Here is a 26,028-nt window from a genome sequence, read left to right as displayed (position 1 = left end):
AGGGGGAGGGGGCGCTGTCCCATGGAGAGATTTCCGACTGCTTGGGCGCTCCCCCAGCCCCTGCGGGACCCCCCAGAAAGGCCTGGGGTGCAGGGTGGGTGGGGCGCAGTCGCTCCCGGCCCCTGAGCCGCCCCCTCCGCGCGGAGCAGCACTGCCCTGTCCAGCGCAGCCCAGCCTAGCTCAGCTCCTCGGGAACCGCCCCTGGCCCGCCCGGGAGGGGAGGAGACGGGAGGGAAGTGGGGGAGACAACACCAGGCTCGGGCGGCACTTGGGAGCCTGCGGGGACAGGACTTGAGCTGAGTAGGCAGTAGTGCTGGGAGGGAGGACAGCTCGGAAGCGGGAGAACCCAAGCTTGGGGCACTGAGGCTGAGCTGGCCGGAGTCGGAGCCCCAGGCCGGGCTGTCCTACGTGGAGGAGATGGCGGCGGCGGTACAGGAAGGGATGGAGCCCCGGGCTCTCCAGTACGAGCAGACCCTGGTGAGTGGAGACCCCCTTGGAGCCAATCCCAGATCTCCCTCTACCCGCAGCTGGGGCTGCGGCTTGGGCCGGGGGCGGGGGGCGGATTTTTTTTTCTGGCCGGGACGTAGTGGTTACCATATCTGCGTCTTTCCTCTGTCCCCCTCACTCCCCACCCCCCACACACACACACAAGGGAAGCAGAAATAAGAGATCTATGTGGGGAAACTGAGGCAGGCATGGGGTGAATAACTGAATTGTCAAAAGAGGCTAAGATCTGAGTGGAGGAGCTAGGGAGTACTGGACCAAGACTCCAGGTGAGATGTCCCCCGGTCAGCAAGATCGTCCCCACCCCTTCGCTTACCCCTTCTACCTCTCTCGCCTGGCAGAAGTCAGAGCCCCAGCACCACCCACCACAGAGCTTCTTGACCTTCCTCTCCTCTGCTGCTCCTTTCTCTTCATCTCCTGCTCCATCTACTACCTCCAGTGACCATATTTCCCATTTTTGTTGAACTCTTGATCAGCCCAGAGCTAGGCAGGAGTTGGGCTCAGACGGAGTTGGGGGTGATGGGGCATCTCTTCTAGTTTGAGATGGTCCAGCTCAGCCTGAAGTCAGACCCTGGGTGGTAGGGTGGAATGCAGGCCTAGCTTCAGTCCTGGACCTTGTGTCCTCTGACCCCATTAGGGGGCCTGATGACTGGGGCTGGGATGTGATGATTCACTGGACTGATCTCCACTGTAGTTTGGCATTTCAGCTTCCATTTATCTCTTGCCAGCACCCATGGGGAGGGCAGCTAGGGTAAGGGAGTGCTCCCCAGGTTAGAATCCAGCAGCTGGGATGGAACCTCAGCCATGGGGAAAGACAGAGGAGTGAGTGGAAGAGCTCCAGCCAGTATGGACCAGCACAGAGATCAGAAATTGCCTGTCTAGAGACAGTAAATGAGGGAGGGGCTGACCAGCAGGATCAGTCTGAGGAGTGGGGGAGCTCAGGAACAGGAACAACTGAGGAAGAGGAACAAGGAGGAGGAGAAGGGAGTGAGACTAGGTGAAAATGAGGAAAGGAGGGTGGAGAGAGAAACCAGGGATGTCCTGGGGCTGGGGAAGACTTCAGGTACTTTTCCCTGGGAAAACCCAACCTACACATAGCACAGTCTTAGGGGAAGAGATCCCTGAGCTGTCAACGCTGAGAGGCTTCTATGGTAAAGGGCCTGGCTCTCTTCTCGATTCCCTTTCCCCATCTCTTTCTAGGGATCTGCCTTCAGTCCTGTCTTTGGGATGCAAAGCCAAGCCCCCTTCTCTCAAGTTACTCTCTCACCTTCCCCATCTTTTGCTAGGCAATGCTTAGTCTTCCTTCTCCTGGTTCCATTGCCTTCCACACCTCTCTCTTCTCCCTCCCCGCTTCTTTATGTATGTCTGCCTTTTCCTGTCTCTTTTTTCCCTCTCCTTCCCTTCTTCTATACTTCCCTTCTCTCCCCTATTATCTTTCTTCTGTTCCCTTCCTCTCTCCCATTTCCTTCCCTTCTACCCTCCATTCTTCCTTTCTTTCTCCTCTCTCCTTCCCCTTTCCCCTTTCCTTCTCCCTTTTGATTTCACTTTCCCTCTCTAGCATTTATTTCCTTTACTCTCCTGTTCTCCTCCCCTTTCCCTTTATTCTCTTTCTCTTCCTGTCTTCTATTTCACCTCCTATTTGCCTCATTCTTTTCCCTTCCTCTCTTTTCTCTTTCCCTTCCTCTCCCCATCTATTTCCTTTCCTTTCATCTCTTCTGCTCTCCTCTTTTATTCTTCCTCTCTTCTTCACCTGTCTTCTCCTTTTCTCTTCCTCTTTCTACCTTCTCATACCCTTCTCTCCCCTTTCTTTCTTCTCACTTCTGTTTCCTTTCTTCCTTCTCACCTTTCTTTAACTGTTTCTTTCCTCTCTTCACTTTCTATTCTCTGTCCCTTCCTTTCTCCTCCCTCTCTGCTCTTCTTCCTTTCCTTCCCTTTTCTTCTCTCTTTTTTTCAGCCCTTTATCTTCCTTTAATTCTCTTTAATTTTTCCCTCTCCCTTTTCTTCCTTCTCCTCTTCCTCCCTCTCCCCCCATTCTCCTTCTTGCTTTTTCCCTTCTCTTTCCCTTTCCCCTCTCTCCTCACTTTCCCTTCTCCCTCTCCCTATTCTCTCCTCTTACTCTCTCTCTCTCTTCCTTTTCTCTTTGCCTCCACCCTCTATCCTCTCTTTCCCTTCCCCTCTTTCTCCCTTTTCTTTTCTTCCCTCTTCATTCCCTCTCTCCCTTCCCTCTCTGTCTCTCTCCTCTCTCCACTTGCCTCCCCCCACTTTCCAATCCCAACAGGAGCCCTTTGTGTCATGTAGCTCTGCGGGTGGTGGCCGGAATTTACTCTATCCCCCCCACCCCCCCACCGCCCCACACACACACCCAGCTTGGCTGGTCTAAACCAGTAGCTGAGTGATTTTTTTCCCCATTCTCCACCACCACCACAACCCCCACCTCACCATCAAATAAGCCTAGAACCTTAGCCCCTCAAGCTGGCTCCTCCCCCATCACCTCCATGAAAAGGTTTCCCATCACCCTCAAGTTATCCCCTCTTTGAAAAGGGGTTATAGGACCCCAGAGAGGGGTTGGACAGGCCAAACTGGAGTTTCCTCCTTCCCTGGGAATTTAGGGAGTGTGTCTCTGGCTCCCTGCTTCTGGCTAGGCTGGCAGGATTGGGGAAGGGTGAAAAGATTGGCAGGGGGGGTGCACAGAAAGAGGATTAGGAAGGCAGCTGAGGCAGTCCCAGGCCAGGGAGGCCCAGAGAAAACATCGTGATAGGGATTTCGGTATCCCCTTTCTCTAAGACCAGGAGCCCTGGGCGGGTCTGGCCTTCAGCTCTTCAGCCTCCCCCGTCCAGTGCCCCAGGGCACCCACGGCTCCCTGACCTTCTCTCCTCCTACTTCCTGACTTTCTACCTCAAGTTGTCCAGTTGTCCAAGAGTCACGTTCCTTATCCATGACCCTCAGACATAGGACAAAGGCCCAAGAAGGTTGTCCCCACTGGAGACGTGCCCACGCACAGTGGCTTGTCCTCTCACTGGTGCCCCGGCAGCCCCCACGGACTGTAATGCTTCTCTATTGTTCTCTCCAGCCCTGCCCCATTGGAAATGCCCTGGGTGGAGGAGGAGGGTGGAGGCTGGAGTTAATGTGCAGGGCTCTCCTTGGGCCCTTGTCTTCCCTCCTCCCTGTCTGATACCCCTCTTGCCCTCCCCCCACCAGATGTATGGCCGATACACCCAAGACCTCAGCAGCTTTGCCAAGGAGGAGGCTGCCCGGATCCGACTGGGGAGTGCTGAGCACTGGAAGGGGCCTCCTTCTCCCCGAGCACCCCCAGAGCTCCTGGAATATGGACAGAGCCGCTGTGCCCGATGCCGCAGTGAGACCAGGGACAAGGGGACAGTGGGGGAGCAGGGATCAGGGCAGGAAGAAAGGGAGTGAGGCTTTTGTCCAGAGAGATGCTGAGGCATTCAGAGTCTCTCTTGCTGGGCATGTGGGGTGGGAAGGGAAAAAGTTGGCTTTGGCTCTCGCCCCACTCCCCTCCCCTTCCCTTCCTTGCCCTAGTCTGCTCTGTCCGCTGTCATAAGTTCCTGATCTCAAGGGTTGGTGAAGACTGGATCTTCCTGGTATTGCTGGGGCTGCTCATGGCGCTGGTCAGCTGGGCTATGGACTATGCTATTGCTGCCTGTCTGCAGGGTGAGGGGGGCGCTGATTCCTTAACACTCCCCTTAGGTCAACAACATGTCATCCCCGGGGGAGGGGGGCTCAGACTGATGTGCTATGGCCTGCCCTGCCCAGGATCCCCTAAGCAACTGTCCTGCTGTCTCTCCCCAACTCAACACCCCCCACTACTATTCACTGACCTCCCCAACCTCAGTCATAGCTTCCCAATAGATGCCAGGCACTAGTCCCTGGACTGCCCAAACCCCTGTCCATTTCCAAACCATGCTGACTGCTTTGGCTGCTGCCATTCTGCTGCACAGCAACACCCCCTGCCACCTTCAGTGGCCGCTGTCACCACTAATGACCCTCATAAAGCCACATTCCTCCCAGTCTCCCAACCCCTCCACTCCGTCACCTCTGCCCACCATCTCCCAGGAAGACTCAGTCATATCCTTGTATCCCTGATACAAGCTGAGAGTCAAGGGTGCGTGGGGGGACGTCACTAGCTGGGAGTCAGCATCCTGTGTCCTTCCAGCCCAGCAGTGGATGTCCCGAGGCTTGGACACCAGCCTCCTGCTGCAGTATCTGGCCTGGGTCACCTACCCTGTGGTCCTCATCACCTTCTCAGCTGGATTTACCCAGATCCTGGCCCCTCAAGCTGTTGGTAGGGTAAAGAGAAAAGGGGGTGGGAAGTGGGAGCTATGGGAAATATGGAGGAGGGGCAGAATTCCTTCATATTCAGATTCTGGCTGACTCCTTTTCCTCTCCCAGGCTCTGGGATCCCAGAGATGAAGACAATTCTACGGGGTGTTGTACTGAAGGAATATCTCACACTCAAGACCTTTGTCGCCAAGGTCATCGGGCTGACTTGTGCCTTGGGAAGCGGGATGCCCCTTGGCAAGGAGGTGACCTCAGAATGGACATACGGCAGTGGAGGGGGATCTGGGAGGAAGAGCCCTGGCCACAAGGAGTAGCTGGAGAAGAGCTTCGGCTTCTTGGTCAGGGTGTTGTGACCCTCACTCATGCCCTTCTCCCTCCCCAGGGCCCATTTGTGCATATTGCCAGCATGTGTGCAGCACTCCTCAGCAAGTTCCTCTCCCTCTTTGGGGGCATCTATGAGGTAAAAGCGATGCTGGGGTCAGGGAGGGCATTGGAAACTCCCGGCTAGGGAAGAAGGTATCTTAGGAGGACCAAGAGGGAATAAAAGAGAAGCTGGGGATTAGTCAGTTGGAGACTCTCACTCTTCTCCAGCTGCCACATGCCATCTCCCTTGGTCCCCTCAGAATGAGTCTCGCAATACAGAGATGCTGGCGGCAGCCTGTGCTGTGGGAGTTGGCTGCTGTTTTGCTGCCCCCATTGGAGGTAGGAGCCCTTGAGTCCAGACTCAAGGCTTGAGGCCCCATCTCCTGTGAGGCAGGGAATTGTCCTTGTTCACCCCTCCTTCCTGTCTGTTCCCTTGCCCTGGCAACCTTCTGTACCCTGTATGTGTGCCATACATACAGGCCTTGACTTGGAGGTTAGGAAGGCCCAGATTTGAATCCTGCCCCAAACATTTACTCACCCCAGCCAAATCAGTGAACCCGTCCTCTATCAAGGCTGATGGTCTAGAGGGTCTCTTCCAGATCCATGACCACCTCAGGCCCATCTCCCTCCCTTCTCTTCCTTCCTTCAGGAGTCCTGTTCAGTATTGAGGTCACCTCCACCTTCTTTGCTGTCCGTAACTACTGGCGGGGCTTCTTTGCCGCCACCTTCAGTGCATTCATCTTCCGGGTTCTGGCGGTCTGGAATCGGGATGAAGGTGGGTGAGGGATGAGTTAGGAGACCAGAAACGCAGGGGCTGGGAAATGGAGTGACATCATTGTATCCACTTGGGATCTGTGCAATGATAAGAGCTAGTGCTCAGCTTTGCAAAGAGCTTTACAAACATTGTCTTTTGATCCCAGGAAGGGGCACTATTTTATAGATGAGAAAACTGAGCCTAAGAGAGTTTAAGTGACTTGCCCAGAGTTTCACAGTAAGTGTTTGGATCAGGATTCAAACTCAGGTCTTCTGGACTCCAAGAAAAGCATGGCGCCACCTGGTCTTTCTCTATCTTGTAGCTAATGTAAGATCTTTGGGGGTAGAGACAGTTTTGCTTTTGTCTTGGCACACAGTAGGTGCTTAACCAATGCTGGCCCAGTATAACTGAATTGTCTTATCCTGGCACAGTAAAAAGAGGGCTGGTGGAACTGGAGATGGGGAGGACCTGGGTTCACATCTTGCTTTTGATCCTTACTGCCTTTGTGACTGTGAGTGACCCAGCCTTTCCAGGCTTCACAGAAAGGAGGAGATTGTGCTGAATGGCACCCAGAGCTCTGGGCTCCTGTCAATTGAGTGAGGGGAGTTCAGAGGAGGCAGTTGGGGGGAGCCCTTTGGACCAAGATTGCCTCGCTCTGCTCTCTCTCCTTCCTCCCAGAGACCATCACCGCCCTCTTCAAAACTCGATTTCGCCTTGACTTCCCTTTTGACCTACAGGAGCTTCCAGCCTTTGCTGTCATCGGGTGAGACCTAGAGGTTTGGCGAGAAGGGCTGGGGTGAAGGTGCAGGCAGCTGAGGAGAAAGGTGGTGGAGGGCTGGGAGCCTGGGCAGCCGAGGGCCAGGGAAAGGGCCTTTCCTCTGACTTACCCTCATGCCTCCTCCATTCCTAGAATTGCAAGTGGCTTTGGGGGGGCCTTGTTTGTCTACTTGAACCGCAAGATCGTCCAGGTGATGCGAAAGCAAAAAACCATCAACCGCTTCCTCATGAAGAAGTGAGTAGTGTCCAGCCCCACCTTGCAGAGGTCGGGCAGGGGCTGAGAGGGGCAGATAGGACCAGCAAGGCAGAGAAAGGAGGATCATAGAGCCAGGGCTGGAAGGTCATTTAGACTTCATTACAGATGGGGAAACTGAAGCTCAGGGCAATGAAGTGATTGGTGAAAGACCATCAAATCCTAAAACTAGGGCTAGAAGGGACCTCAGAAGTCACCTACTCCAACCTGAGGCCCAAGGTAGTGAGATGGTTTGCCTGAGATCCCAGAGGGAGTGTCAGAGATGGAGATGAGGACACTGGGGTCCTCTGATTCTTTCCATTGTGTCCACCAACACCCCCTTCCCCGGAGGGCCAAAGGGCATCGAAGGAGCAGCAGGAGGGCAGAGGCCTCTTCCATAGCTTGTCCAGGCTAAGAGAGCCCCCATCATGTAGGAGTGAGAGGAAGCAGCATGGCACCCGGGATCCTCATCATCCAACCTCTCTGGACCCCAGTCCCTTCACCCTGCAAGGTGATGGGGATGGTGAGGTTGGTGATGTAGCAGGGTCTTGGGTTCAAATCCCAATTTTGCCATCTACCTGAGGAACCCTGAGCAGGTTCCTTTTCTCTGCAGGGCTTTCTTTTCATCTCTAAGACAGCAGAGTCGGAGCAGATTCTAACCTCAACTTTAAGGCTATTGAAGTGCTTTGCATACACTGTTCTTTGAGGCTCATGACCATCCTTCCATTATACAGACTAGCAAACTGAGACCCCAAGAGGCAGAGACTCAGCAGGTCTCTGGGATACCTCCCAGATCCTAATACTGATGATCCAATGAGCTTTTGGGCCCCTTCCAGCTTGATGTTCTGGCTTTGAGGATGGGGACTGAAGAGGACGGGGAGAGGACAAGAGAGAGAGACGGGGACGATGGCCAAAGGAGGTGGTTCCTCTGAACATTCTAGGCAGACATCAGGCAGCACTGGGAGATGGGGAGGGCAGTTCTCAATTAAACATAGCATCTAGATAAACAAGGATGGCTTCCCTCTGGTCCTGACCTTCACCGAAGAACCACAGAGAGATGAAAGCACCTCCTTCTCAGCAATCTCCCACAATGGGCCCTTCAGGAAGGTGTGGGAGGAGGCTCAGCCCGCAGTGTCAATCCAGAGGGTTGGAGGAAGGACTGCATACATTTATGAAAGCCAGGCTCATAAAGGCCAAGCTCCACCACCATTGTGTTGCTCCCTGATCTGGGGCCTCAGTCTCCCCATCTACAAAATGACATGTTCAGGATAGGAAGCCTTGAAGGTCCATCTCAGCCTTGGCCTCCCTAGACCTCAGGTCACTCATCTATAAAGTGACCTCAATGGCCCCTTCCCGCTCCAAATTTAGGATCCTTCGGCATCTGGACTGGCTGGTTGCTATCTCCAGGCCTCTCCTATCAGCAGCCCCAAAGGCAACTTCAGCCATGCAAGATAACCTGGCCTTCCCATCCCCTCAGCCTTCACTTCTTTTTTAGACGCCTGCTCTTCCCAGCCCTGGTGACCCTGCTCATCTCCACCCTGACTTTCCCACCCGGCTTTGGCCAGTTCATGGCTGGACAGGTAACTTCTCATGGCTCTGGCGTGCCCTGTGCTGTCTTGACCCCTTTATTTTCACATTCCCTTCATTTTCCAGTATCCCCCTCTCTGTCTGCCCCACCCCCACCCCCAGGAGCCATCCCTTGTAACAAGGAAAAAAGAGAAGAAAAAAGTGGTGCAGAAAACCTAATAATCTACATGTAAACCACAGCTCACAGTGTACATAGTAACAGTGTAACCCTAAATAACACACCCAGAGTATCCCACCTCATGAGAAAATGGAAATTCAACCCTCCTGAGAGACCAAAGCAGCAACCCCCCCCCCCACTTCAGATAAGGGCTCCAAACAGTCCTAGCAGACTCAGCTGGTGTCACCTTCCTAAGGTGTCTCCTGGGCCCCAGGGTCTCCTCCTGCTTGTCTCTCCAGCCCAAATAACCCTCTCCACCTTCAGCTCTCACAGAAGGAGACTTTGGTCACTTTATTCGACAACCGGACCTGGGTGCGCCAGGGCATCGTAGAGGACCTGGAGATGCCTAGCACTTCCCAGGCCTGGAGCCCTCCACGTGCCAACGTCTTCCTCACCCTCGTCATCTTCATCCTCATGAAGGTGCAAGGCCTTTCTCCTCCTGGGACAGTGTGGCTAAGTGGGTAGCAAGCAGCCCGAGTCTTGGTTCTCAGTTCTTGGCACTTACCTGCTTGGCTTCAGAAGGCAGAACCAGGAGCCAGGGATAGAAGTTACAAGGAGACAAATTCAGGCCCAATCCAAGGGAACTTGAGACAGTCACCCCTCTTTTGGGAGATGGTGGACTCCTCCAACTGGCGGTTTTCATGTAGAGTGTGGAGGACCCATCCCCCCGCAGTGAGGACTCTGGTTCAGGGGGTGTTGTTGCTATCCTAGCAGCTTGGACTGGACGGAAGCTGAGGTCACTCCCATATCTCAGATTCTGGGATATTGGGCAAGTCACATAATCTCTCAAGCTTCAGTTTCTTCATGTGTACAGTGAGGATTACACTTGTGCCACCTCCTCCTAGATTTGATCGTGAGGCCTTAAAATACTCCAGAAATGGGAGCTAGGGCTACAATCCAGACCTCGAAGCTGTAGGTTCCCCACCTCTGAATTTTAGATCCTCCTCCTCCCTGGCTCCCCCAGCCCTTTTGGGGTGGCAAAACAGAATGTAGGTAAAACTAGGCCTCTGGCTTAGGCCTCTTGACAAGAATAGTTAATAATGATGACACTTAGCTAACATCTATATATCACTTTAGAGGTTTAAAAGCATTTCCTATGTTTCCTCATGTGTTTCTCACACAACCCTATGAAGAAGGCACTAAGACTCTGAAACAGAGGCTGAGAAAGGTTAATTGATCTGCTCAGGGTCACCTAGCCAGCAGGTGTCTTCACAGGTGACCGCCTAGGGCAAAGGCTGCATTCTGCCCCCAGCCACCTGCCAGTACCAGGACACCTGGGAGGTGACGCAGCCAGCCAGCATTTAGTAAGTGCCTACTCTGTGCCAGACACTGTACAAAGTGCTGGGGGTACAAAGAAGGCCAAAAAACCAACCTGCCCCCCAAGAAGCTTATCTCTTAATAGAGGAGACAACTCTTATAAATCACTGGAAGATACACACACAAAATGTTTCCTTGGCAAACCTTATCAGGATATATACAGAGTAGATGGAAAACAGTGTGAAAGAAGATACCCTAGCATTTGAGAAAAACAGAAAACAGCCTTCTATGGGAAGGGGATACCATGGAAGTGAAGAGGGAGGCCATTCCTAGTGTGGGAGACAGCCAGGGCAAAGGCTGAAGATCAGGGACCGAATGTCATATGCTAGAAGCATCTAGGAGGCCACTCTGGATCCTAGAATGTATGAAAAGGAACTGAATTTAAGAAGACCAGAAAGGCAGGAAGGGCTTTAAATGCCAACTAGAGACTTTTATGTTTGATCCTGGTATTAATAGAGGTATCTAGGTGGTGCAGCTGCTCAGGCAAAGGACTTGGAGTCAGGAGTTCAAATCCTGCCTTAGATATTTAGCAACTGTGTGACCCTGGGCCAGTCACTTAATCTCTCTGTTCCTCAGTTTCCTCATTAGTAATACAGAGATAATAATATCACTTGGAGGGTTGTTGTGAGGGTCAAATGAGTTAATATAAAGCACTTTGTAAATCTTAAAGCATTATATAAGTGCTGGCAATGATGATGATGGTGATGGTGGTGATGGTGATGATGATGCTACTCAGGGTTTGGTAGCTGAGAGGAGGTTGGAGTCAGGAGACACTGGAGGCTGGGACAGGCTGGGAGGCTCTTGCTAGAGACCCAAGCGGGGGTGACATAGACATGCCCCTTTGTCCTCCTACTCTGCAGTTCTGGATGTCAGCTCTGGCCACCACTATCCCTGTGCCCTGTGGAGCCTTCATGCCCGTCTTTGTGATCGGTGAGTTCTGTCAGCTGGTGCTGACCTCTCCAAGCCCCCAGCTCATCCCCTGGGTCTCCTCTTCCCCAGCCTCTGCCTTCCTTCCAAGCTTCGACTGCTCTGTCTCCCTCACTGTTGGAGAGAGGCAGCGACAGGAGGGTTGGCTTTGGAAAAACAACATTTGGTTCCAGATCTGGGCTTTGTCACTTACTCCTGGTGTGACTTTGAATGAGCCTCTTCCTCTCTCTGGGCCTCTGATTCCTTATCTGTAAAATGAAGGGGTGGGACTAGACAGACTCTGGGGACCTTTCCAACAATGATCCCTCTTTGGGCCTCAGTGTCCTTTTAAAAAGCTGGGGCTAGTCTCTTCCAGCTCTTAGCCCTGAGGCCATGAAATCCTGAGAGCTGGTGCCATGAGCCGAGGGCTGCCTGGGCTCTGGCCAGGACTGCCCCAGGGCTGCCTTTGGGGTCACCCTCTGTTTGCCCATCTCCCATCCCTGAGCTTTCATGCTAAACCCTCTCTTCTAGGAGCAGCATTTGGGCGTCTGGTCGGGGAGAGCATGGCCGCTTGGTTCCCTGATGGGATTCACACAGACAGCAGCACCTATCGGATAGTGCCCGGGGGCTACGCTGTGGTCGGTGAGAGCCAGCCACCAGAACCCAGGCTCCTTGGGAATGCTTCTCTCCTGGGGAAACTCCCACCCCAACCAACTCCAAAGCAGCCACAGGGTTCTTGGCCTCTGCTGCCACCTGCTGGCAGAAAAAAGCCTTCCTACCTCTCCAGGTGCCCAGGGCTGAATGGGAATGCCCCAAATGTGCCAGGCCCTCTTCTGCCTAGAGTACTCAATTCTTGGGCTTTCAATCAAGTGGTCAATCAACACGTCTCTATTAGCACCTACACTGTGAGAGGTACTGTAGGTACAAAGACAAAGGAAGGAAGGAAGGAAGGAAGGAAGGAAGGAAGGAAGGAAGGAAGGAAGGAAGAAAGGAAGGAAGGAAGGAAGGGGAAGGGAGTGAGGGAGGGAGGAAGGAAGAAAGGAAGGAGGGAAGGAAGGAAGGAAGAAAGGAAGGAAGGCAGTGAGGGAGGGAAGAAAAATGAAAGTGAGGGAGGAAAAAAAGAGGAAGATAGGAAAGAAGGAAGGGTGAGAGAGGAAGAGAAAGAAAGGAAAGAAAGAAGGAAAGAGAGGGAGGAAGGAAGGAGGAAAATGGAAGAGAGAGGAATGTAAAAAGGAAGAAAGGAAGGAGGGAAGGAAGGAAAAAAGAAATAAAGAGAGGAAGGAAGAAAAAGAAAAGAAGGAAGGTAGGAAGGAAGGAAAAAAGAAAGAGGAAAGGAATGAGAGAGGAAAGGATGAAGAGGAAGAAAAGAAGGAAGAAAAATGAAAGTAAGGGAGGAAAAAAGAGGAAGATAGGAAAGAGGGAAGGGAGAGGGAGGAAGAGAAAGAGAGGAAAGAAAGAAAAAGAAAGAAAGAAAGAGAGGGAGGGAGGAAGGAAGGAAGGAAAGAAGGAAGGAAGGAAGGGAGGAAGGAAGAAAGGAGGGAGGGAAGGAAGGAAAGAAGGAAGGAAGGAAGGGAGGGAGGAAGGAATCCTTGCCTTCAAGGACCTTACTTTCTCTTGTGAAAGGTCACTACTGCAGTGGGTACCTGTCTGGCCCATCCCCAGGGGGTGGGGATCTGACTACTCAGGGCTCTGCCCCCAGGAAACACGGGCGCTCTTCCCCAGGTGCGGCAGCATTGTCGGGGGCAGTGACCCACACCGTCTCCACAGCAGTGATCGTATTTGAGCTGACAGGCCAGATCGCGCACATCCTGCCTGTCATGATCGCCGTGATCCTGGCCAACGCCGTGGCCCAGAGCCTGCAGCCCTCCCTCTACGACAGCATTATCCGTATCAAGAAGCTGCCCTATCTGCCTGAGCTGGGCTGGGGCAGGCACCAGTATGGAGCAGGGTGTCGGGTGGCATGGGGATGGAAGGGGTGGGGGTGGGGCTGAGAAGGGGCAGGGAAATGATGGGGATGGGCAGGATGAAAGGACACAGTCAGGTCTCAGACCCCAGAATCCTGGAAGTCAGTCCCAATGACTGCTCTCCCTCCCTCCCTCCCTCCCTCCCACCTCTCAGTGACTTTGAACCTGCCTCATGAACAAGTCTGTTCTTGTATCCTGCCCCAGGCCTATCCTCCTATGAGATCGAGGCTGGAGAATAAGCTCCCCCCGGTCCCTCCTAACTTCAGGGATCATTCTCTGAATGGCCCTGGCTCTCAGAGGACCTCAGGGAGCCTGTTGCTCTCCCAGCGACACCCCTCCCCAAACAATTTAGATACTTTCCATTGGCCATCTTTGTGAGCCTAGGTGACCCCTCTCCAACCCATTCGACAAGCATTTGTCACGGATACGAAGGCAACATGGCACAGTGAATAGTCACGAAGACGCCAGTTCAAGCCTGACCTTTCACACAAATGGGCTGGGTGACCTTGGGCATGTCCCTGGGCCTCGGTTTCCCTTTCTGTAAGATACAGTCAGAGGGTCCCCTCCAGCTCTGGAACTGGGAACTTATGACTTCAGCTCTCCGAACTCTCATTGGCAGAAGGCGTTTCTGCGCCTCAGACTTCACGAGTCTGGTGAAAAATGGGCGAGGATGTGCTAGATTCTGGAGATGCAAAGAAAATCCCAACTGTGCTCGTCCTCAAGGAACCTACATTCTCCTGGGCAAAGCTCCCACCCACCCCAGGCCATCAAGGTCCCAGGTGTTTCTAGCAGGTTCTTGATTGACCTTGTTGAGGAAGCAGGATCTGGGAAGAGATCCAGTTCAGGAGGGAGAGAGCCAGGGTTCAAGTGCCCCGGTACCTCTATAGCTTTGGACAAGCCCCTTCTCCTCTCCAGGCCTCAGTTTCCTCATCTGTGAAATGGGGTAGCGGTGGAAGAATTATCTGAGAGGTGTCCTCTCCCCCACCCCCAGCTCTAGAGCTGTGATCCCCACTGGGCACCGAGCATTCTTGTGGCTTCCCTGCCTCCACCTCAGTCCCCCTGTCTTCCAGGCAGTACCGGGTGCGGGTCGAGGACATCATGGTACGGGACGTACCCCACGTCGCCCTGAGCAGCACCTTCCGGGACCTTCGCATGGCATTACACCGTACCAAGGGCCGGACCCTGGCACTAGTGGAGTCCGCAGGTAAAAAGGAGACTGGGTGGGGCAGCTGGGGCAACACGGCCCTGGTCATGGGGTAGATCAGAAGAGAAATAAAAGACGCCAGGTACTTCTAGAACGTTGTGTATAACTTGTGGCATTTTCAGTTGTGTTACTTCACTGGCCGCAACAGGCCACCAGTTGTAGAGTCCTCAATACAAAACCAGAGGACCTGGGTTCAAAGCCTGCCTCTGACTGTTATTACACTCGTGGCCTTCTCTTTCGGAGATGGTGATAGACTGAGGGGCTGGTCTGGAAGATCTGGCTCAGAATCCGTGTAACCTAGTACAACTCACTCCATTTCTCTGCACTCCATGATAGGGTTGGACCAGATGGCCTCTAAGGCTCTAAGGGACCTGAGTTCAAATCCTAGTTCTGCCACTTGGTACCTATGAGACCTTGGCCCAGTCACTGCCCTTTTTTCAGAGAACCCCACCTTTGAGACATGCTCTGTTGGTGCCTGGGGGTGAGGCGAGTATGAAGTTAGAATGATTCCCCTCCCACCTCCAGTTACAGTGGGCACACATTTCAGTCTCTACCATGAGCCTAGTTGGTTCCATAGGCCATTGTGTAAAGAAGACAGAATTGGGAGTCAAAGGACCCAGGCTCAAAACCCAACATTTCCAAGTCACTTCATGACTTTAGGCCTTGGTGTCCTAATCTGCAAAAGACAAAGCAGTTGGGCTAAGTCAGGAGTTCTTAACCTGGGGTCCATGAACTTGAACTTGTCTTTTTTTTTTTTTTAAACTATCTTGACAATTGTATTTCAACATGCCTGGTTTCCTTTTTAATCCTACGGATTTTATTTTAAGCATTTAAAAGCACTGTTTTGAGGAAAACCTGATAGACTTGAGCAGTCTGCCTGCCCAAGGGGTCCATGACGCCAAAAAGCTTAGCTAGGTGGGCTGCGTCAGTAGCTCAAAATGAAACAGATTCCTGCCCGTCCACAAAACCACAAATTAATGTTATCTCTGTGGGACTGTATTTTTATTTATTTTGTTAACTATTTCCCAGTCACATTTTGATCTGGTTTGGGCTAGACTCTGAAGAGCCATGTAAACTTCCAACATTCCTCCTTCTGGATCTGGAGTCAAGTGGCTTGGATTCTGTAACCTTGGCCAAGTCACAACCTGTCCTGCCCTCAGCTTGAATGCTGGCTTGCCAAGTGATGCCTGCATGGCCATCTCCTCTTTGGGCCCAGGCTTCCTCATTTTTACAATCAAGGGGTTGGATCAAGTGGCCTGCGGGGGTCCCCCTAGACCTATGTATGAGCTTCTCTACCTTAGTTGTTTCTTCTATAAAATGAAAGCCTTGCATGAGATGACTACTAAGCCCCCTTCTGGCTATGATCTATCTTCTTGGGCAAGTCATTTAACCTCTTGGTGCCCTAGTCCCATCCCGTATATACAGAAATGACCTGTAGGGACATAAGTTCTTGAATGCTTACACTGGCCCATAGCCCCCTTTCTCTGTGGGTGAGGCCCTGCCATGATCCTGGGTCCTTCTCTCCCCAGAGTCAATGATCCTGTTGGGCTCCATGGAGCGCTCCCAAGTGGTGGCACTCCTCAGTGCCCAGCTCAGCCCTGCTCGGCGCAGGCAGTACCAGCGGGACCAGAGGGCTGCCCAGGCCTCTCCACCTCCAGAACAGGAGGACTCCCACGGCCCAGAGACAGGTGTCCGCTTTCAGGTGAGTGAGGCCTAGCAGGGAGAGGGAAGAGCCCAAGGCAGACTCCTGCAGCTTCTTGATGGGCACTTGGCCACTGCTGACATGGGGTGGGCAGGGGGAACAGGAGGTGGAAGTGGTAGACACGCAGAATAGACAATACGGTGAGAAGAGAGATGAATACAGGGTCAGGGGCCTGATTCCTACCTTTGTCGTTCCCACTTGGGGCAAGACATTCAGGACCTCTCTAAGCCTTCTTTAGGGACAGGTAGGCAGCAAAGCAAATGGGGTGCTGAACTTAGAACCAAGAAGGCTCATCTTCCTGAGTTCACATTCGGTCTCAGACACTTACTAGCTGGGTGACCCTGGGCACGTCGCTCAACCGTGTTTGCCTCAGTTTCCTCATCTGTAAAATGAGCTGGAGAAGGAAATGGTGAAGCACTCTAGTATCTCTGCCAGGAAAACCCCAAATGGAGTCACAAAGAGTGGAGCACAACTGAACAACAAAAAACAACAGCCTTGGCTTCCTCATCAGTAAACTGAGCGGGTGGGACAAGTTGGCTTCTGAGGTCTGCTGGTCCACAATTTGTAAAGGACCCCATAAAGAGAACTGTCCGAAAATAGAAAGTCAAGGGCTGCCTTGGGAGTAAGTCCTCTGTCACTGGAGGCAGGGAGGCTGAATGACCACTTGTCATTCAGAGAGTCTTGGTCAGGGCCAGGATGGACTAGGTGGCCTCAGAGGAAGGACCCTTCCAATTTTGAGATGCCCTTTATTTGTAAAATGTGAGGGTTGGGTTCGATGGCCTCTGACATCCTTTCCAGCTCTATGCTCCTAAATCACTTAGTCTAGCTGAGACTCAGTTTCCCCATCTGTAAAATGTGGGGGTTGGGTTTGATGGCCTTTGAGGTCCCTTCCTGCCACAGGTATAGGCTCTTACCATCTTCTGCAGGTGAGCTCGGAGGAATCAGGTCTCCCTCCTCCCCGGGGGCCACCACGAAAGCCACTGAAGCCTGCCCTCAAACGAGGGTCCAGCAATGCCACGAGCCCTGGGGCGGAAAGCCCTTCTGGTGAGTGCCCTACCAGCACCAAATCCCATCCTCTCTGACACCAAAAGCACCTTTGCAGAGGCTTTTGTCCAAATCCTGACCACTCCTGCATACTAGTAGCCACACTGGGCTGGTCCCAAGTTCCAAATGGAAAAGGAGACCCTGTGAGAGAGAGGAAGGCTGGTATTGGGGGGCCCAGAGCTGCCTTCGGTACCCCCCACACTGGGCTTCAGGTCTCGCTGATTCACCAGGGGCATGTTTGGCCTGCAGGGGTCCATGAGTCAGCTGGTATCGCCCTCAGGAGTCTCTTCTGCGCCAGCCCCCCAGCAGAGGGGAGCTCGGAGGTACCCCAGACCCCTGCCCCACCGCTTCCACCTGGTCCTCCTGCTCAGCTTTGTGTGGCCTGGCCTCCCCTCCCCAGCCCTTCCATCTTCGTCTAACCTCTATGCTTTCTCCCCCTGAGCTCTGCTCCCCACCCTGCTGCCGGGGCTCAGTGCTCCCCTCTTCTCCCCCCACCCCATAACACTCTTCTCTCTGGTTTGGCTCTAACCAAGTTGGAAAAGTCGGAACCATGCGAAAAACGCAAGCTGAAGAGGGTCCGCATCTCCGTGGCGGTAAGTGCCTGCCGCCTCCTCCTCCTTCCCCTCTTCCTCCTCTCCTCTTCCTCTTCTTCCAGCCCCTCTCTCCCCCATCCCTAGACCCAGGGCCCTAGGCTCAGGGAGGGCAGGGGATCTGGTGGGCTGCCTCTTCTCCACCGCACAGCCACCCATCTACCCCCCATCTTTTCTCTTCTTCCAGAGTGACTCGGACCTGGACCTGGAGATGACCGCAGCAGAGGTGAGGTCCCAGGGGATTCTCCAGGGGGTCTTTCCCACCCCCGGCAGGCTGGACCCTGCCTAGAGCGGCATTGGTTGGAAAATAGGGCAGGCCCCCTCACCTCTTGCTCTCCCTTCCCCCAGATTCTGGAATGGGAGGAGCAGCAGCTAGACGAGCCCGTGAATTTTAGTGACTGCAAGATTGACCCTGCCCCTTTCCAGCTTGTTGAGAGGACGTCTTTGCACAAGGTAGGCTTCAAGATGGCGCGGACGTCCAACCTCTTCTTAGAGAGGAGGAAACCAAGGTCCAGAGGAGGAGCGATGATTTGGCCAAGGTCAGGATTTGAACCCAGGTCTCTGACTTCCAACTCCAGAACTCTATCTCCTATTACATGGCCCCAGACTCAGTCCCCAGAGGCTTGTGGATAGATCAGACTATTTAGAGCTGGAAGGACACTGCAGGCTCCCCCCCGGGGGGTGGGGGGGGCACCCTCCTGAGCTAGGAAGCTGACCGAGGCTTTTGTGCTGGATGCATTCAGCCCACAGGGCTTGGCACTGAGGTAACCACAAAGGCTGGGGCGGGGGGGGGGGGGGGGGGGTGGGGGTGGTGGAGAAAGCAGCTGGGGGAAGGCCAGGAAGTTGGGTCCAGAGTCAGAGGCAGGAGGGAGGGAGGGAGAGAAGGTGCTGCCAGAAAGCCAGGAGGCTGCTACAAGTGCAGGGAGAAAATGTGCAGCTCTGAACAGCCGTGGGAGGGTCCTGGCCTGGGGGCGCAGGGAGACCGCTCAGAAAAGTTAGCAAAGGAAATGGGTCCCAGGGACCTCGAGAGCCGATCAGACGGCAGAGAGGCTGAGCGTGTGGCCCAAGGGTGCCCCCTCCTCTAGCACAGTCCTGGGGGAGGGGCTGGACAAACCTCTTCTGGAGTGGCCAGGCATCGAGCAGGGTCCTCCTGGCTGCTCCTTCTTCAAGAAGGACAAGGACTGCCCTCAGCCATGCCACTGGCAACATTTGGGGGCCAAACGGGCAAAAACTAGAGGAGGAGGAGAAGGAGGAGGAGAGCCGGAAGCTGCTGCCAAGAGGACTGGCCCCAACGCCAGCTATATTCAGGCTTGACAGAAAGGACGGAGGCATCCAAGAAAGTGCCAACAATTACTAGGCAGGCTCCTTGGGGCTCATAAGCCCAGGAAGAAACAAGAGCCAGAACAGAATGGGCTGGGGAGGCAGAGGTCTTCCACTCAAATCCCACCACCACTAGTTACTGGCTGAACGCAGGCAAACGAAGTCCTCTCTCCAAACCTCAGTTTCTCTCCCTGTAAAATGGGTGGTTTGGATAAGACCTAACTAAGGCTCCTTCCAGGGCTCAGTCTCTGAGCCCGTGGATACTAAATTAGGGAACAAACAGTCTCATGAGAAGTGGGTTTGGGAGACTCTGGGACAAGCCCATAGGATTCCCAGATGCCTGAAGCCTGGACCCTGCTGACAGCCGGCTAACCCAGGCAGCGAGGAAGGAGTTACAATCACCAGCCACATTTTTGGGACCACCTTTCAGTTTACAAAGAACACTCTTCATGGACAGGTGGGTGGCACCATAACGCACAGAAGGCTGGGCCTAGAATCAGGAAGACCTGAGTTCAAATCCAGCCTCAGACACTAGCTGGGTGACCCTGGGCAAGTCACTTTACCCTCCTTGCCTCAGTTTCCTCATCTATCAAATGAACTGGAGAAGGAAATGGCAAATCACTCCAGGATCTGTGCCAAGAAAACCTCAAATGGGGTCATGGAGAGTCATACGTGACTGAACCGACTCAACAACAAAACCTTCGCCCTGCCCGGAGGAGACGGGCCATGTAATTATCATCAGCTTCCCTGTTTTACAGGTGAGAAAATTGTGGCTCAGACTGGATTGTGGCGGCTCAAAGTCCCCTGGCAGGTGGAGGTCAGAGCGGGCACCGTGCCCAGACCTGCTGCCTTGCTGCAGGCTGCCCCCTCCTTAGGTGGGAGGGGATGAAAGAGCCGTCCACACACATCTGGGGAAAGAGGAAGGGGACAAACACAGGCCAAGATGGGCACTTCTGGGGGCCAAGCTCCCTTGCTCACCCCATCACCAGCCTCGCTCCTGTAGGACTCCACATGTGGAGCAACTCACAAGCAATGCAGTCCAACTGCCTCATTTTACAGGGGGGTAAACTGAGGCTCAGAGAGGCTCTAGGATCATAGATCTAGAATTGGAAGGAACCCAAGCCCATGTACACTCCCTCATTTTACTGGTGAGTAAACTGAGGCACCCCCCCCAAGGAAATTAAGTGACTCATCCAAAGATCGCTCGAATAATGTCTGAGGATTTGAACCCAGATCCAGAGCCAATGCCCTTTTCCCTATACCACACTGCCTCCAAACACTTTCAGGGCTAGGGATGGAAACCTGCAAAAAGGAGGGCACACGTCATCCTGGCCAGAGTGCCAGACAGCGCGGTCTGACATTCACTAGCCGTGTCAAATCTCTTCCCCTGAGACTCAGTTTTCCTCTCTGTAAAATGGGGGTGATGTCACCCGTAGTAGCGACCACATGGGGGGGTTTTAGGTTCATGGGGTCATGGGTCCAGAGCTGGAAGGGGCCTTGGAGGACATGGAGCCCAACCTTCTTAATTTGCAGATGAGGAATTAAGGATCAGAAAGGTAAAAGAAGGAAACAAGCATTTACTAAGTGCCTACTGTGTGCCAGGTACCTGTTACAAATATGATCTCATTTAATCTTCACAATAACCCTGGAAGGTTGGTGCTGCTCTTATTCCCATTTTAGGGATGAGAAAACCGATGCTGAGACGGGGTAACTCTAAGGCAGAATGGACCCCTAGTGCACTCCCTTCAGTGAACAGAAGAGGAGACTGAAGGTCAGAGGGGATAAGTGACAAAGCATCAAAGGATCACAGATCCATAGGCGGAAGGGGCCTCCAAGGCCATCTAATCCAGTGCCCTTCACTTTCAGACTAGCTAAATGACATGGCCAAGGTCACCCAGGGAGTCCTCAGCAGAGGCAGAATTTGAACCCAGGTTCTCCCATGCTACCTCCTCCAGGGAGATGTCCAAATTTTCAAGCCCTAGATATCCGCTCTTCATATCACTATTGGTGGTTAGTACAGTGCCTGGCACACAGTAGGCATTTAATAAATGTTGATTGGCTGACTGACTGGTGTTCTTTATCAGTGCCACAGTCAGGACCACAGCCCGTATTTCCTGCATCCTGTCCCACTGTCCTTTTGGGAGCCTCCAATGTCTACAAACTGTTCCCAAGCCAAGTGGCTGCCCGAGGCAGGGAAGCACCTTCCAAATTAACCTCTGGCTCCATTTAATTCAAGAAGCATTTCTTAATTGTCTGCCTGCAGGGCACTGTGGGGGCAACTAGGGTCTAGAAGTGACACCATACCTGCCCCCTTTGAGCTTACAGTCTAAAAGGAGCGGTCCAGATGCACACGCAGACAGGACAATAGAGGATGGCCCAGGCAAGCTGCTGGGAGGAGTTTCACGAGGACAAGATCACTCCTAGCTGGGAAATAAGGGAAGAAAGAGTTAGAAGGTCACAGCCTCTAGTCTAACCCCCTGGTTTTATAGTTGAGGGAACTGAGCCCCAGAAAGACAAAAGAGACCTGCCTAACACTGCTGATAAGCGGCAGAGCCAGGCCTGAAACCCAGGATTCCCGACTCTTGGGTCAGTCTTCTTTCCAGGATATTGTGTGAGGAGAAACAAATGTAAATCAAGGATGCTGAGGCCCAAGAACAAGGGGAAATGATCTACGGGTCACAGTGGATCACAAGCTCAGGGCAGCATTGGCGATGCCAACAGCTCAGATTTCTAGGGTGCTTTAAGGTTGACAAAATGCTTTCCTCACAACAATCTAACGAAACAGACAGTGCAGGTATTATTTTCTCCACTGAACAGATGAGGAAAATGAGGCGCGCAGTGGCTAAGCACCTTTCCTAAAGTTGCTTAGCTAGGAGGTAGCAGCAGAGAAGGGGCTTGAACCCATGTTTTCTGACTCAAGATGAATTTTCGAAAAAGGGAAGAGAAAAGCATCTGTACACTACCAGCCCCTAAGCTTAACTTGATTCTTAGAAGAAAAAAATCTTGGATGTAATATCAAAAGGATGGTCTAGGAAGATCTAGAATAGGAAGCAGTGATCACAACGTCAGCCTGGCTTCATTAAGATTGGGTCATGCCAGAATGAACTCATTCCCTCTTTTGACAGAGTTGTTAGACTGGTCGGTCAGAGAAATGCTGCAGATAAAGTTCATCTGATTTTTAGCAGAGTAGTTGACAAAGTATCTTATGCTAATCCTTGAGGAAAAGATGGAAAGTTGCAAGTGAGCCAATAGTTCAATTAGACAGACTGAGAATGAGTTGAGTGGCCAGAGCCAAAGGGAGTCACTGATGGCTCTCTGTCACTTTGGGAGGAAGCCCTAGGGGAGTGTCCCAGACATCTCTGCTTTGACCCTGTGCCACTCAAGTTTTCTCAGTGTCTTGGACAAAGACATTGAAATTGTGCTGATCTAATCTGTAGATGGCCCAAAGCTAGGAAAGATGCTATCGTGTCGAACAACTGTGTCAGGATCCAAAAAGATCTTGTCAGGATAGAATTCCAGGTCTGCTTTGTTAACCTGAAACTGAATAGGTATAAGTGAAAAGTCTTGTTGGGAAAAAAAAAAAAAACATTTCACAAATAAAAGATATGAGATATGCTGGATAGCATAGAAAGCTCTGGGGATAAAAAAAAATTGTTCAATACACATCGACAATGTGATATGGAAGCCGAGGGGGAAAAATCTAATACAATCTTAGACAACATTAAGAAATATGTAGTATCAAAGACTAGAGAAAGGATATAAACACCAATCCTCTTCCCTAGTCAGACACCATTTGGAGTGTTGTGTTTGGTTCAGGGCACCATTGGTATCCTAGAGAGCATCTATTAGACGGTATCCAGAGGAGCAACCATCATATTGAAGAGTCTTAAGTTCAAGTCATAGAAGGATCAGCTGAAGGAAATGGCAATGTTTATTTAGCCTGAAGAAGATTTAGAGATGTCATCAAGCATTTGAAGAGCTGTCCTATGGGGGGAAAATTATCTTTCTTCTGCTTGGCCCAGAGGGCAGAACCACGAGGAATGAGATTATATGACCCCTGGAGCACTTTCCTGACTCCGGGCTTCTACTGTGACATCACCTTCCTTCCTCAGTAAAACAAGGGGAGTAGATGAGAGACTCGGAGACCATAAAGTCCAACTCCATCATTTTACAGTGGAGGAAACTGAGACCCAGAAAGCATAAATGATTCACCCAAGGCTTCACACCCTTGTTGACAAAGGATGTATTAAAAAAAAAGGAGCAGAGCGGTTCAAAGGGAAACAGATATCACCACTGCCCCCCCCTCCCTGCCCCCCAGTACCTAGCAGATTGAGTTCAATAAAATGCTTGTTGAATGAATGAGTGAATGATAATGAGATAGGAGCCATGATAAAAAAAAAAGATTAAAGAATAAGAAAATAAGGCCATAGCATTTCTCCAATGAAGAAAATCTCATAATGAAGAGAAGGGAGGAAGAACAATGGAAGCAAGGCTAAATGGTAGCATATGAGACAAAGACGAGACAGAAGGACACATTTTCTGACTATAGTGCAGTGGAATTGGTTTTACTAAGAATCTGAGAGGTTGTGGCCCAGAGTCAGTCCTTCCTCCTCCAGGTTTGTGCTCCTGGCTTTGAGTTCTCCATAAAGACCTTCCAGATGGGGAACTGGGGGAACTTGGGTGCTCTGTGAAGCCAGGATGGACAACTGAGCCCTTCCCCCAGCACCCTGCCTTCTCGCACTCTGGGTGACTCCCTCTGCAGAACCTTTGGGTCATCGCCCTAACAAGGTTGATTCTCCTGTTCACCCCCTGTAGACTCACACCATCTTCTCACTGCTGGGAGTGGACCACGCTTACGTCACCAGCATTGGCCGGCTCATTGGCATCGTCACGCTTAAGGAGGTGAGGGGCAGCCTTTCTAGAGGGAAGCCAAAGGCTGCTCATCCTGTTACCCTTACTGTACCCCCCCCCAAACCCCACTGGCACCCAGTCAGTCTCACCTGATAGAGTGTCAAAGGGAGGGCCTTGAGAAGCAGTAGTTGCTTCCCCCACTCCTTCCCCTCCCACACCAGCCCTCTGTCCCCTTTCCAGCTTCGGAAAGCCATCGAGGGATCTGTCACAGCCCAGGGCGTGAAAGTGAGGCCACCGCTGGCCAGCTTCCGAGACAGTGCGACCAGCAGCAGTGACACCGAAACCACGGAAGTGCACTCCCTATGGGGCCGGCGCCCCCGCCATAACCCGCCCCATGAAGGCAGCCCCTCAGATAGCGATGACAAGTGTCAGTAAGCATGAAGGGGAGGTCTGCATTGCCTAGGATACCAGCCTGCCTCAGAGGGTCTGCTCTCTTTCATTCCTGCTGTCTGGAATCAGATTCTCTCCTGGGAGACCTGTGGGACCAAGCAGGCACCAGCCCTAGAGGTCCCCCAGCTGGGTGCCTGCCCCTCTCCTCCAGACCGGAGCTGCCAGCTGCGCCCAGGATATCTCCAACTGGGACCTGGGTTGTGAGCAGGCAGCTTCTGGACTTTCCAGGGCAGAGGATGGACCGGGACTGCCCAGCTGCTGCTCCTCTCCTGTAGAACAGGACTGGAATGGGGGATGGCCTGGAATCTCCAGGGACCAGATGTACATAGAGATTTACAAAGATTTTTATATTAATTTAATAAAACAGAGTCTTAAATAGAACAAAATAAACCCCTAATGAGCCACTCAAGCCTGGAATGTTTGTCCCCTTGCCCTTATCCTGGCCACACTCTCAGTGCCATGCCTCTAGGGCCTGGTCTGCCAACATCTCAAGTAGACCTCCTCAGGGCTGTCCTCAGATGCCTACCAGTAATGCCCTGGCCCAGCCACAGGCTCCAGCTGGGGACTCAAGCTCACATCCACCTTTCCTGGTGCCTCCAAAAGATGATCACCTTTTCCCAACTGGCTGAGCTTCCAGCCACTCAGGACCCAACTCTGGCCCCTGGTGATAAGATTTCGCTCCTTCCAACCCCTGCCCTCCTAGGACCCTCAGCAAAGTTTCTTGGCCCAGGATTTTGTCTTGCACACCCCACACCACACACACCTTTCCCCCAGTTCCATATGCTGGAACTGCTCAGTGATGGAAGGAAGATGGAAGAGCGAGGAGGTACAAGGGGTCTGCTCCCCCAGTCCCCATCCCCAGGGTGCACCCAATACAGGGGAAAGAGGAAATGAGGAGGATATGAGCCAGGGCCTAACAAGGTTATGAACCTGGATGAAGGTAGGGAAGGTAGTAGAGGCAGGGGGCAGTGCCAGGGAAAAGGAAACAGAGGCAGAAAAGAAATCATGAAATCCAGATTTAGAACTGGGAGGGACCAGAAAATCCATCTAGTATAACCCTCTCATTTTACACAGGAGGAAACTGAGGCCCAGAGGTGAAATGACTAGGTCTGGGTGGTACAGGAAGTAAGCATCAAAGGCAAAAGCTGAACCCAGGTTGTCTGGCTCCAGGTTCTGGATGCTTCCGCGTGTACCAAGCTGCCTCTGTAACTGAAAGGAGTAAAGGAGACGAGAGCTGGCAGGAAAAACTGGTGGCTTGTTTTCTTCACTTCCCATGCCTCCCCCTCCAAGGCAGGGCCAGAATGAAAGAATAGACCAGAAACCCCATTTCTTTGGGGGAAAGATTTAGCAAAGATGAGAAGCACAGCCTCCAAGCACAGAGCATGGCACAACACGAACCCAGCTGGGCTGGGGTCCCTCTGTCCATGGACCCAACCCTCCAGCTGCCAGAGGCCGGGAGGGAAGGAGGGAGCCAGCCTAGTGGGGGGGGGGTCACTCTCTCAAGCACGGCATTTGGAGTGGGGCTGGAGGAACAGGTGAGAAGGGAGAGAATGAACTCAGGGGGCTGGGGTGGGGCCCGGGGAAGGAGAGTGGAGAGAAGAGAGCCTCCTCTTTCTCCTAGAGAATAGTCCCAGTGGTGAGAAGCACCCCCCGTGGGGGGGTCACCTCTCTCTGGGGAAGGGTGAAGGTGAAGAGGAGGTATGTGTAACAACTTATTGTTTTGTCTCGTTGAAGAACATGGACATTACTGTCTGCCACGGCTGGAGCAATGCCTCGAGGGGTCCCGGGCAGCCCCCGGCAAACCCCAGGAGTTGGGGCAGAGCATGCGTCCCTGGCCCCCGCCTCCTCTCCAAACACTTTCATGCAAAACAGACAATGGAGGAGCAGGAGCCACCTGGGCGCCATCCGGGCACGGGCACTCCACCCGGAAGCTTCATGCCTCCCCCACTGTAGGTGGGCCCGAGCTGGGCCAGGGCATGGAGGGCCCTGCCCCCCAGCCAAGGCCAA

The 26,028-nt window shown here is 52.8% G+C and overlaps 1 protein-coding gene across 4 annotated transcripts; it reads left to right on the top strand.

Moving 5' to 3' along the window:
• The first annotated feature begins 263 nt into the window (after nucleotides 1-263).
• On the top strand, nucleotides 264-25,211 carry CLCN2 (chloride voltage-gated channel 2). 4 transcript variants are annotated; one of them, XM_036768695.1, is made up of 24 exons: nucleotides 264-477; nucleotides 3,703-3,859; nucleotides 4,045-4,176; nucleotides 4,679-4,807; nucleotides 4,915-5,048; nucleotides 5,186-5,263; nucleotides 5,427-5,505; nucleotides 5,816-5,941; nucleotides 6,599-6,683; nucleotides 6,831-6,932; nucleotides 8,425-8,509; nucleotides 8,938-9,093; nucleotides 10,851-10,920; nucleotides 11,428-11,538; nucleotides 12,619-12,832; nucleotides 13,931-14,064; nucleotides 15,594-15,766; nucleotides 16,693-16,810; nucleotides 17,060-17,133; nucleotides 17,344-17,403; nucleotides 17,588-17,626; nucleotides 17,749-17,853; nucleotides 23,536-23,622; nucleotides 23,812-24,430. In XM_036768695.1, the coding sequence occupies exons 1-24, from the start codon at nucleotides 418-420 to the stop codon at nucleotides 24,004-24,006; spliced, it is 2,703 nt and encodes a 900-aa protein (XP_036624590.1). In that variant the 5' UTR covers nucleotides 264-417; the 3' UTR covers nucleotides 24,007-24,430. The 4 variants fall into 4 exon arrangements, with proteins under 4 accessions (XP_036624590.1, XP_036624594.1, XP_036624593.1 ...); XM_036768699.1 differs by lacking the exons at nucleotides 23,536-23,622; nucleotides 23,812-24,430 and adding an exon at nucleotides 25,096-25,211; XM_036768698.1 differs by lacking the exon at nucleotides 4,045-4,176.
• The last annotated feature ends 817 nt before the right edge of the window (nucleotides 25,212-26,028 follow it).

The sequence above is a fragment of the Trichosurus vulpecula genome, chromosome 7 (genome assembly GCF_011100635.1).
Source record: "Trichosurus vulpecula isolate mTriVul1 chromosome 7, mTriVul1.pri, whole genome shotgun sequence".
Lineage (NCBI taxonomy): Eukaryota > Metazoa > Chordata > Mammalia > Diprotodontia > Phalangeridae > Trichosurus > Trichosurus vulpecula.
The sequence above is the reverse complement of the archived record's forward strand: the minus strand, read 5'-3'. Positions and strand labels throughout refer to the sequence as shown.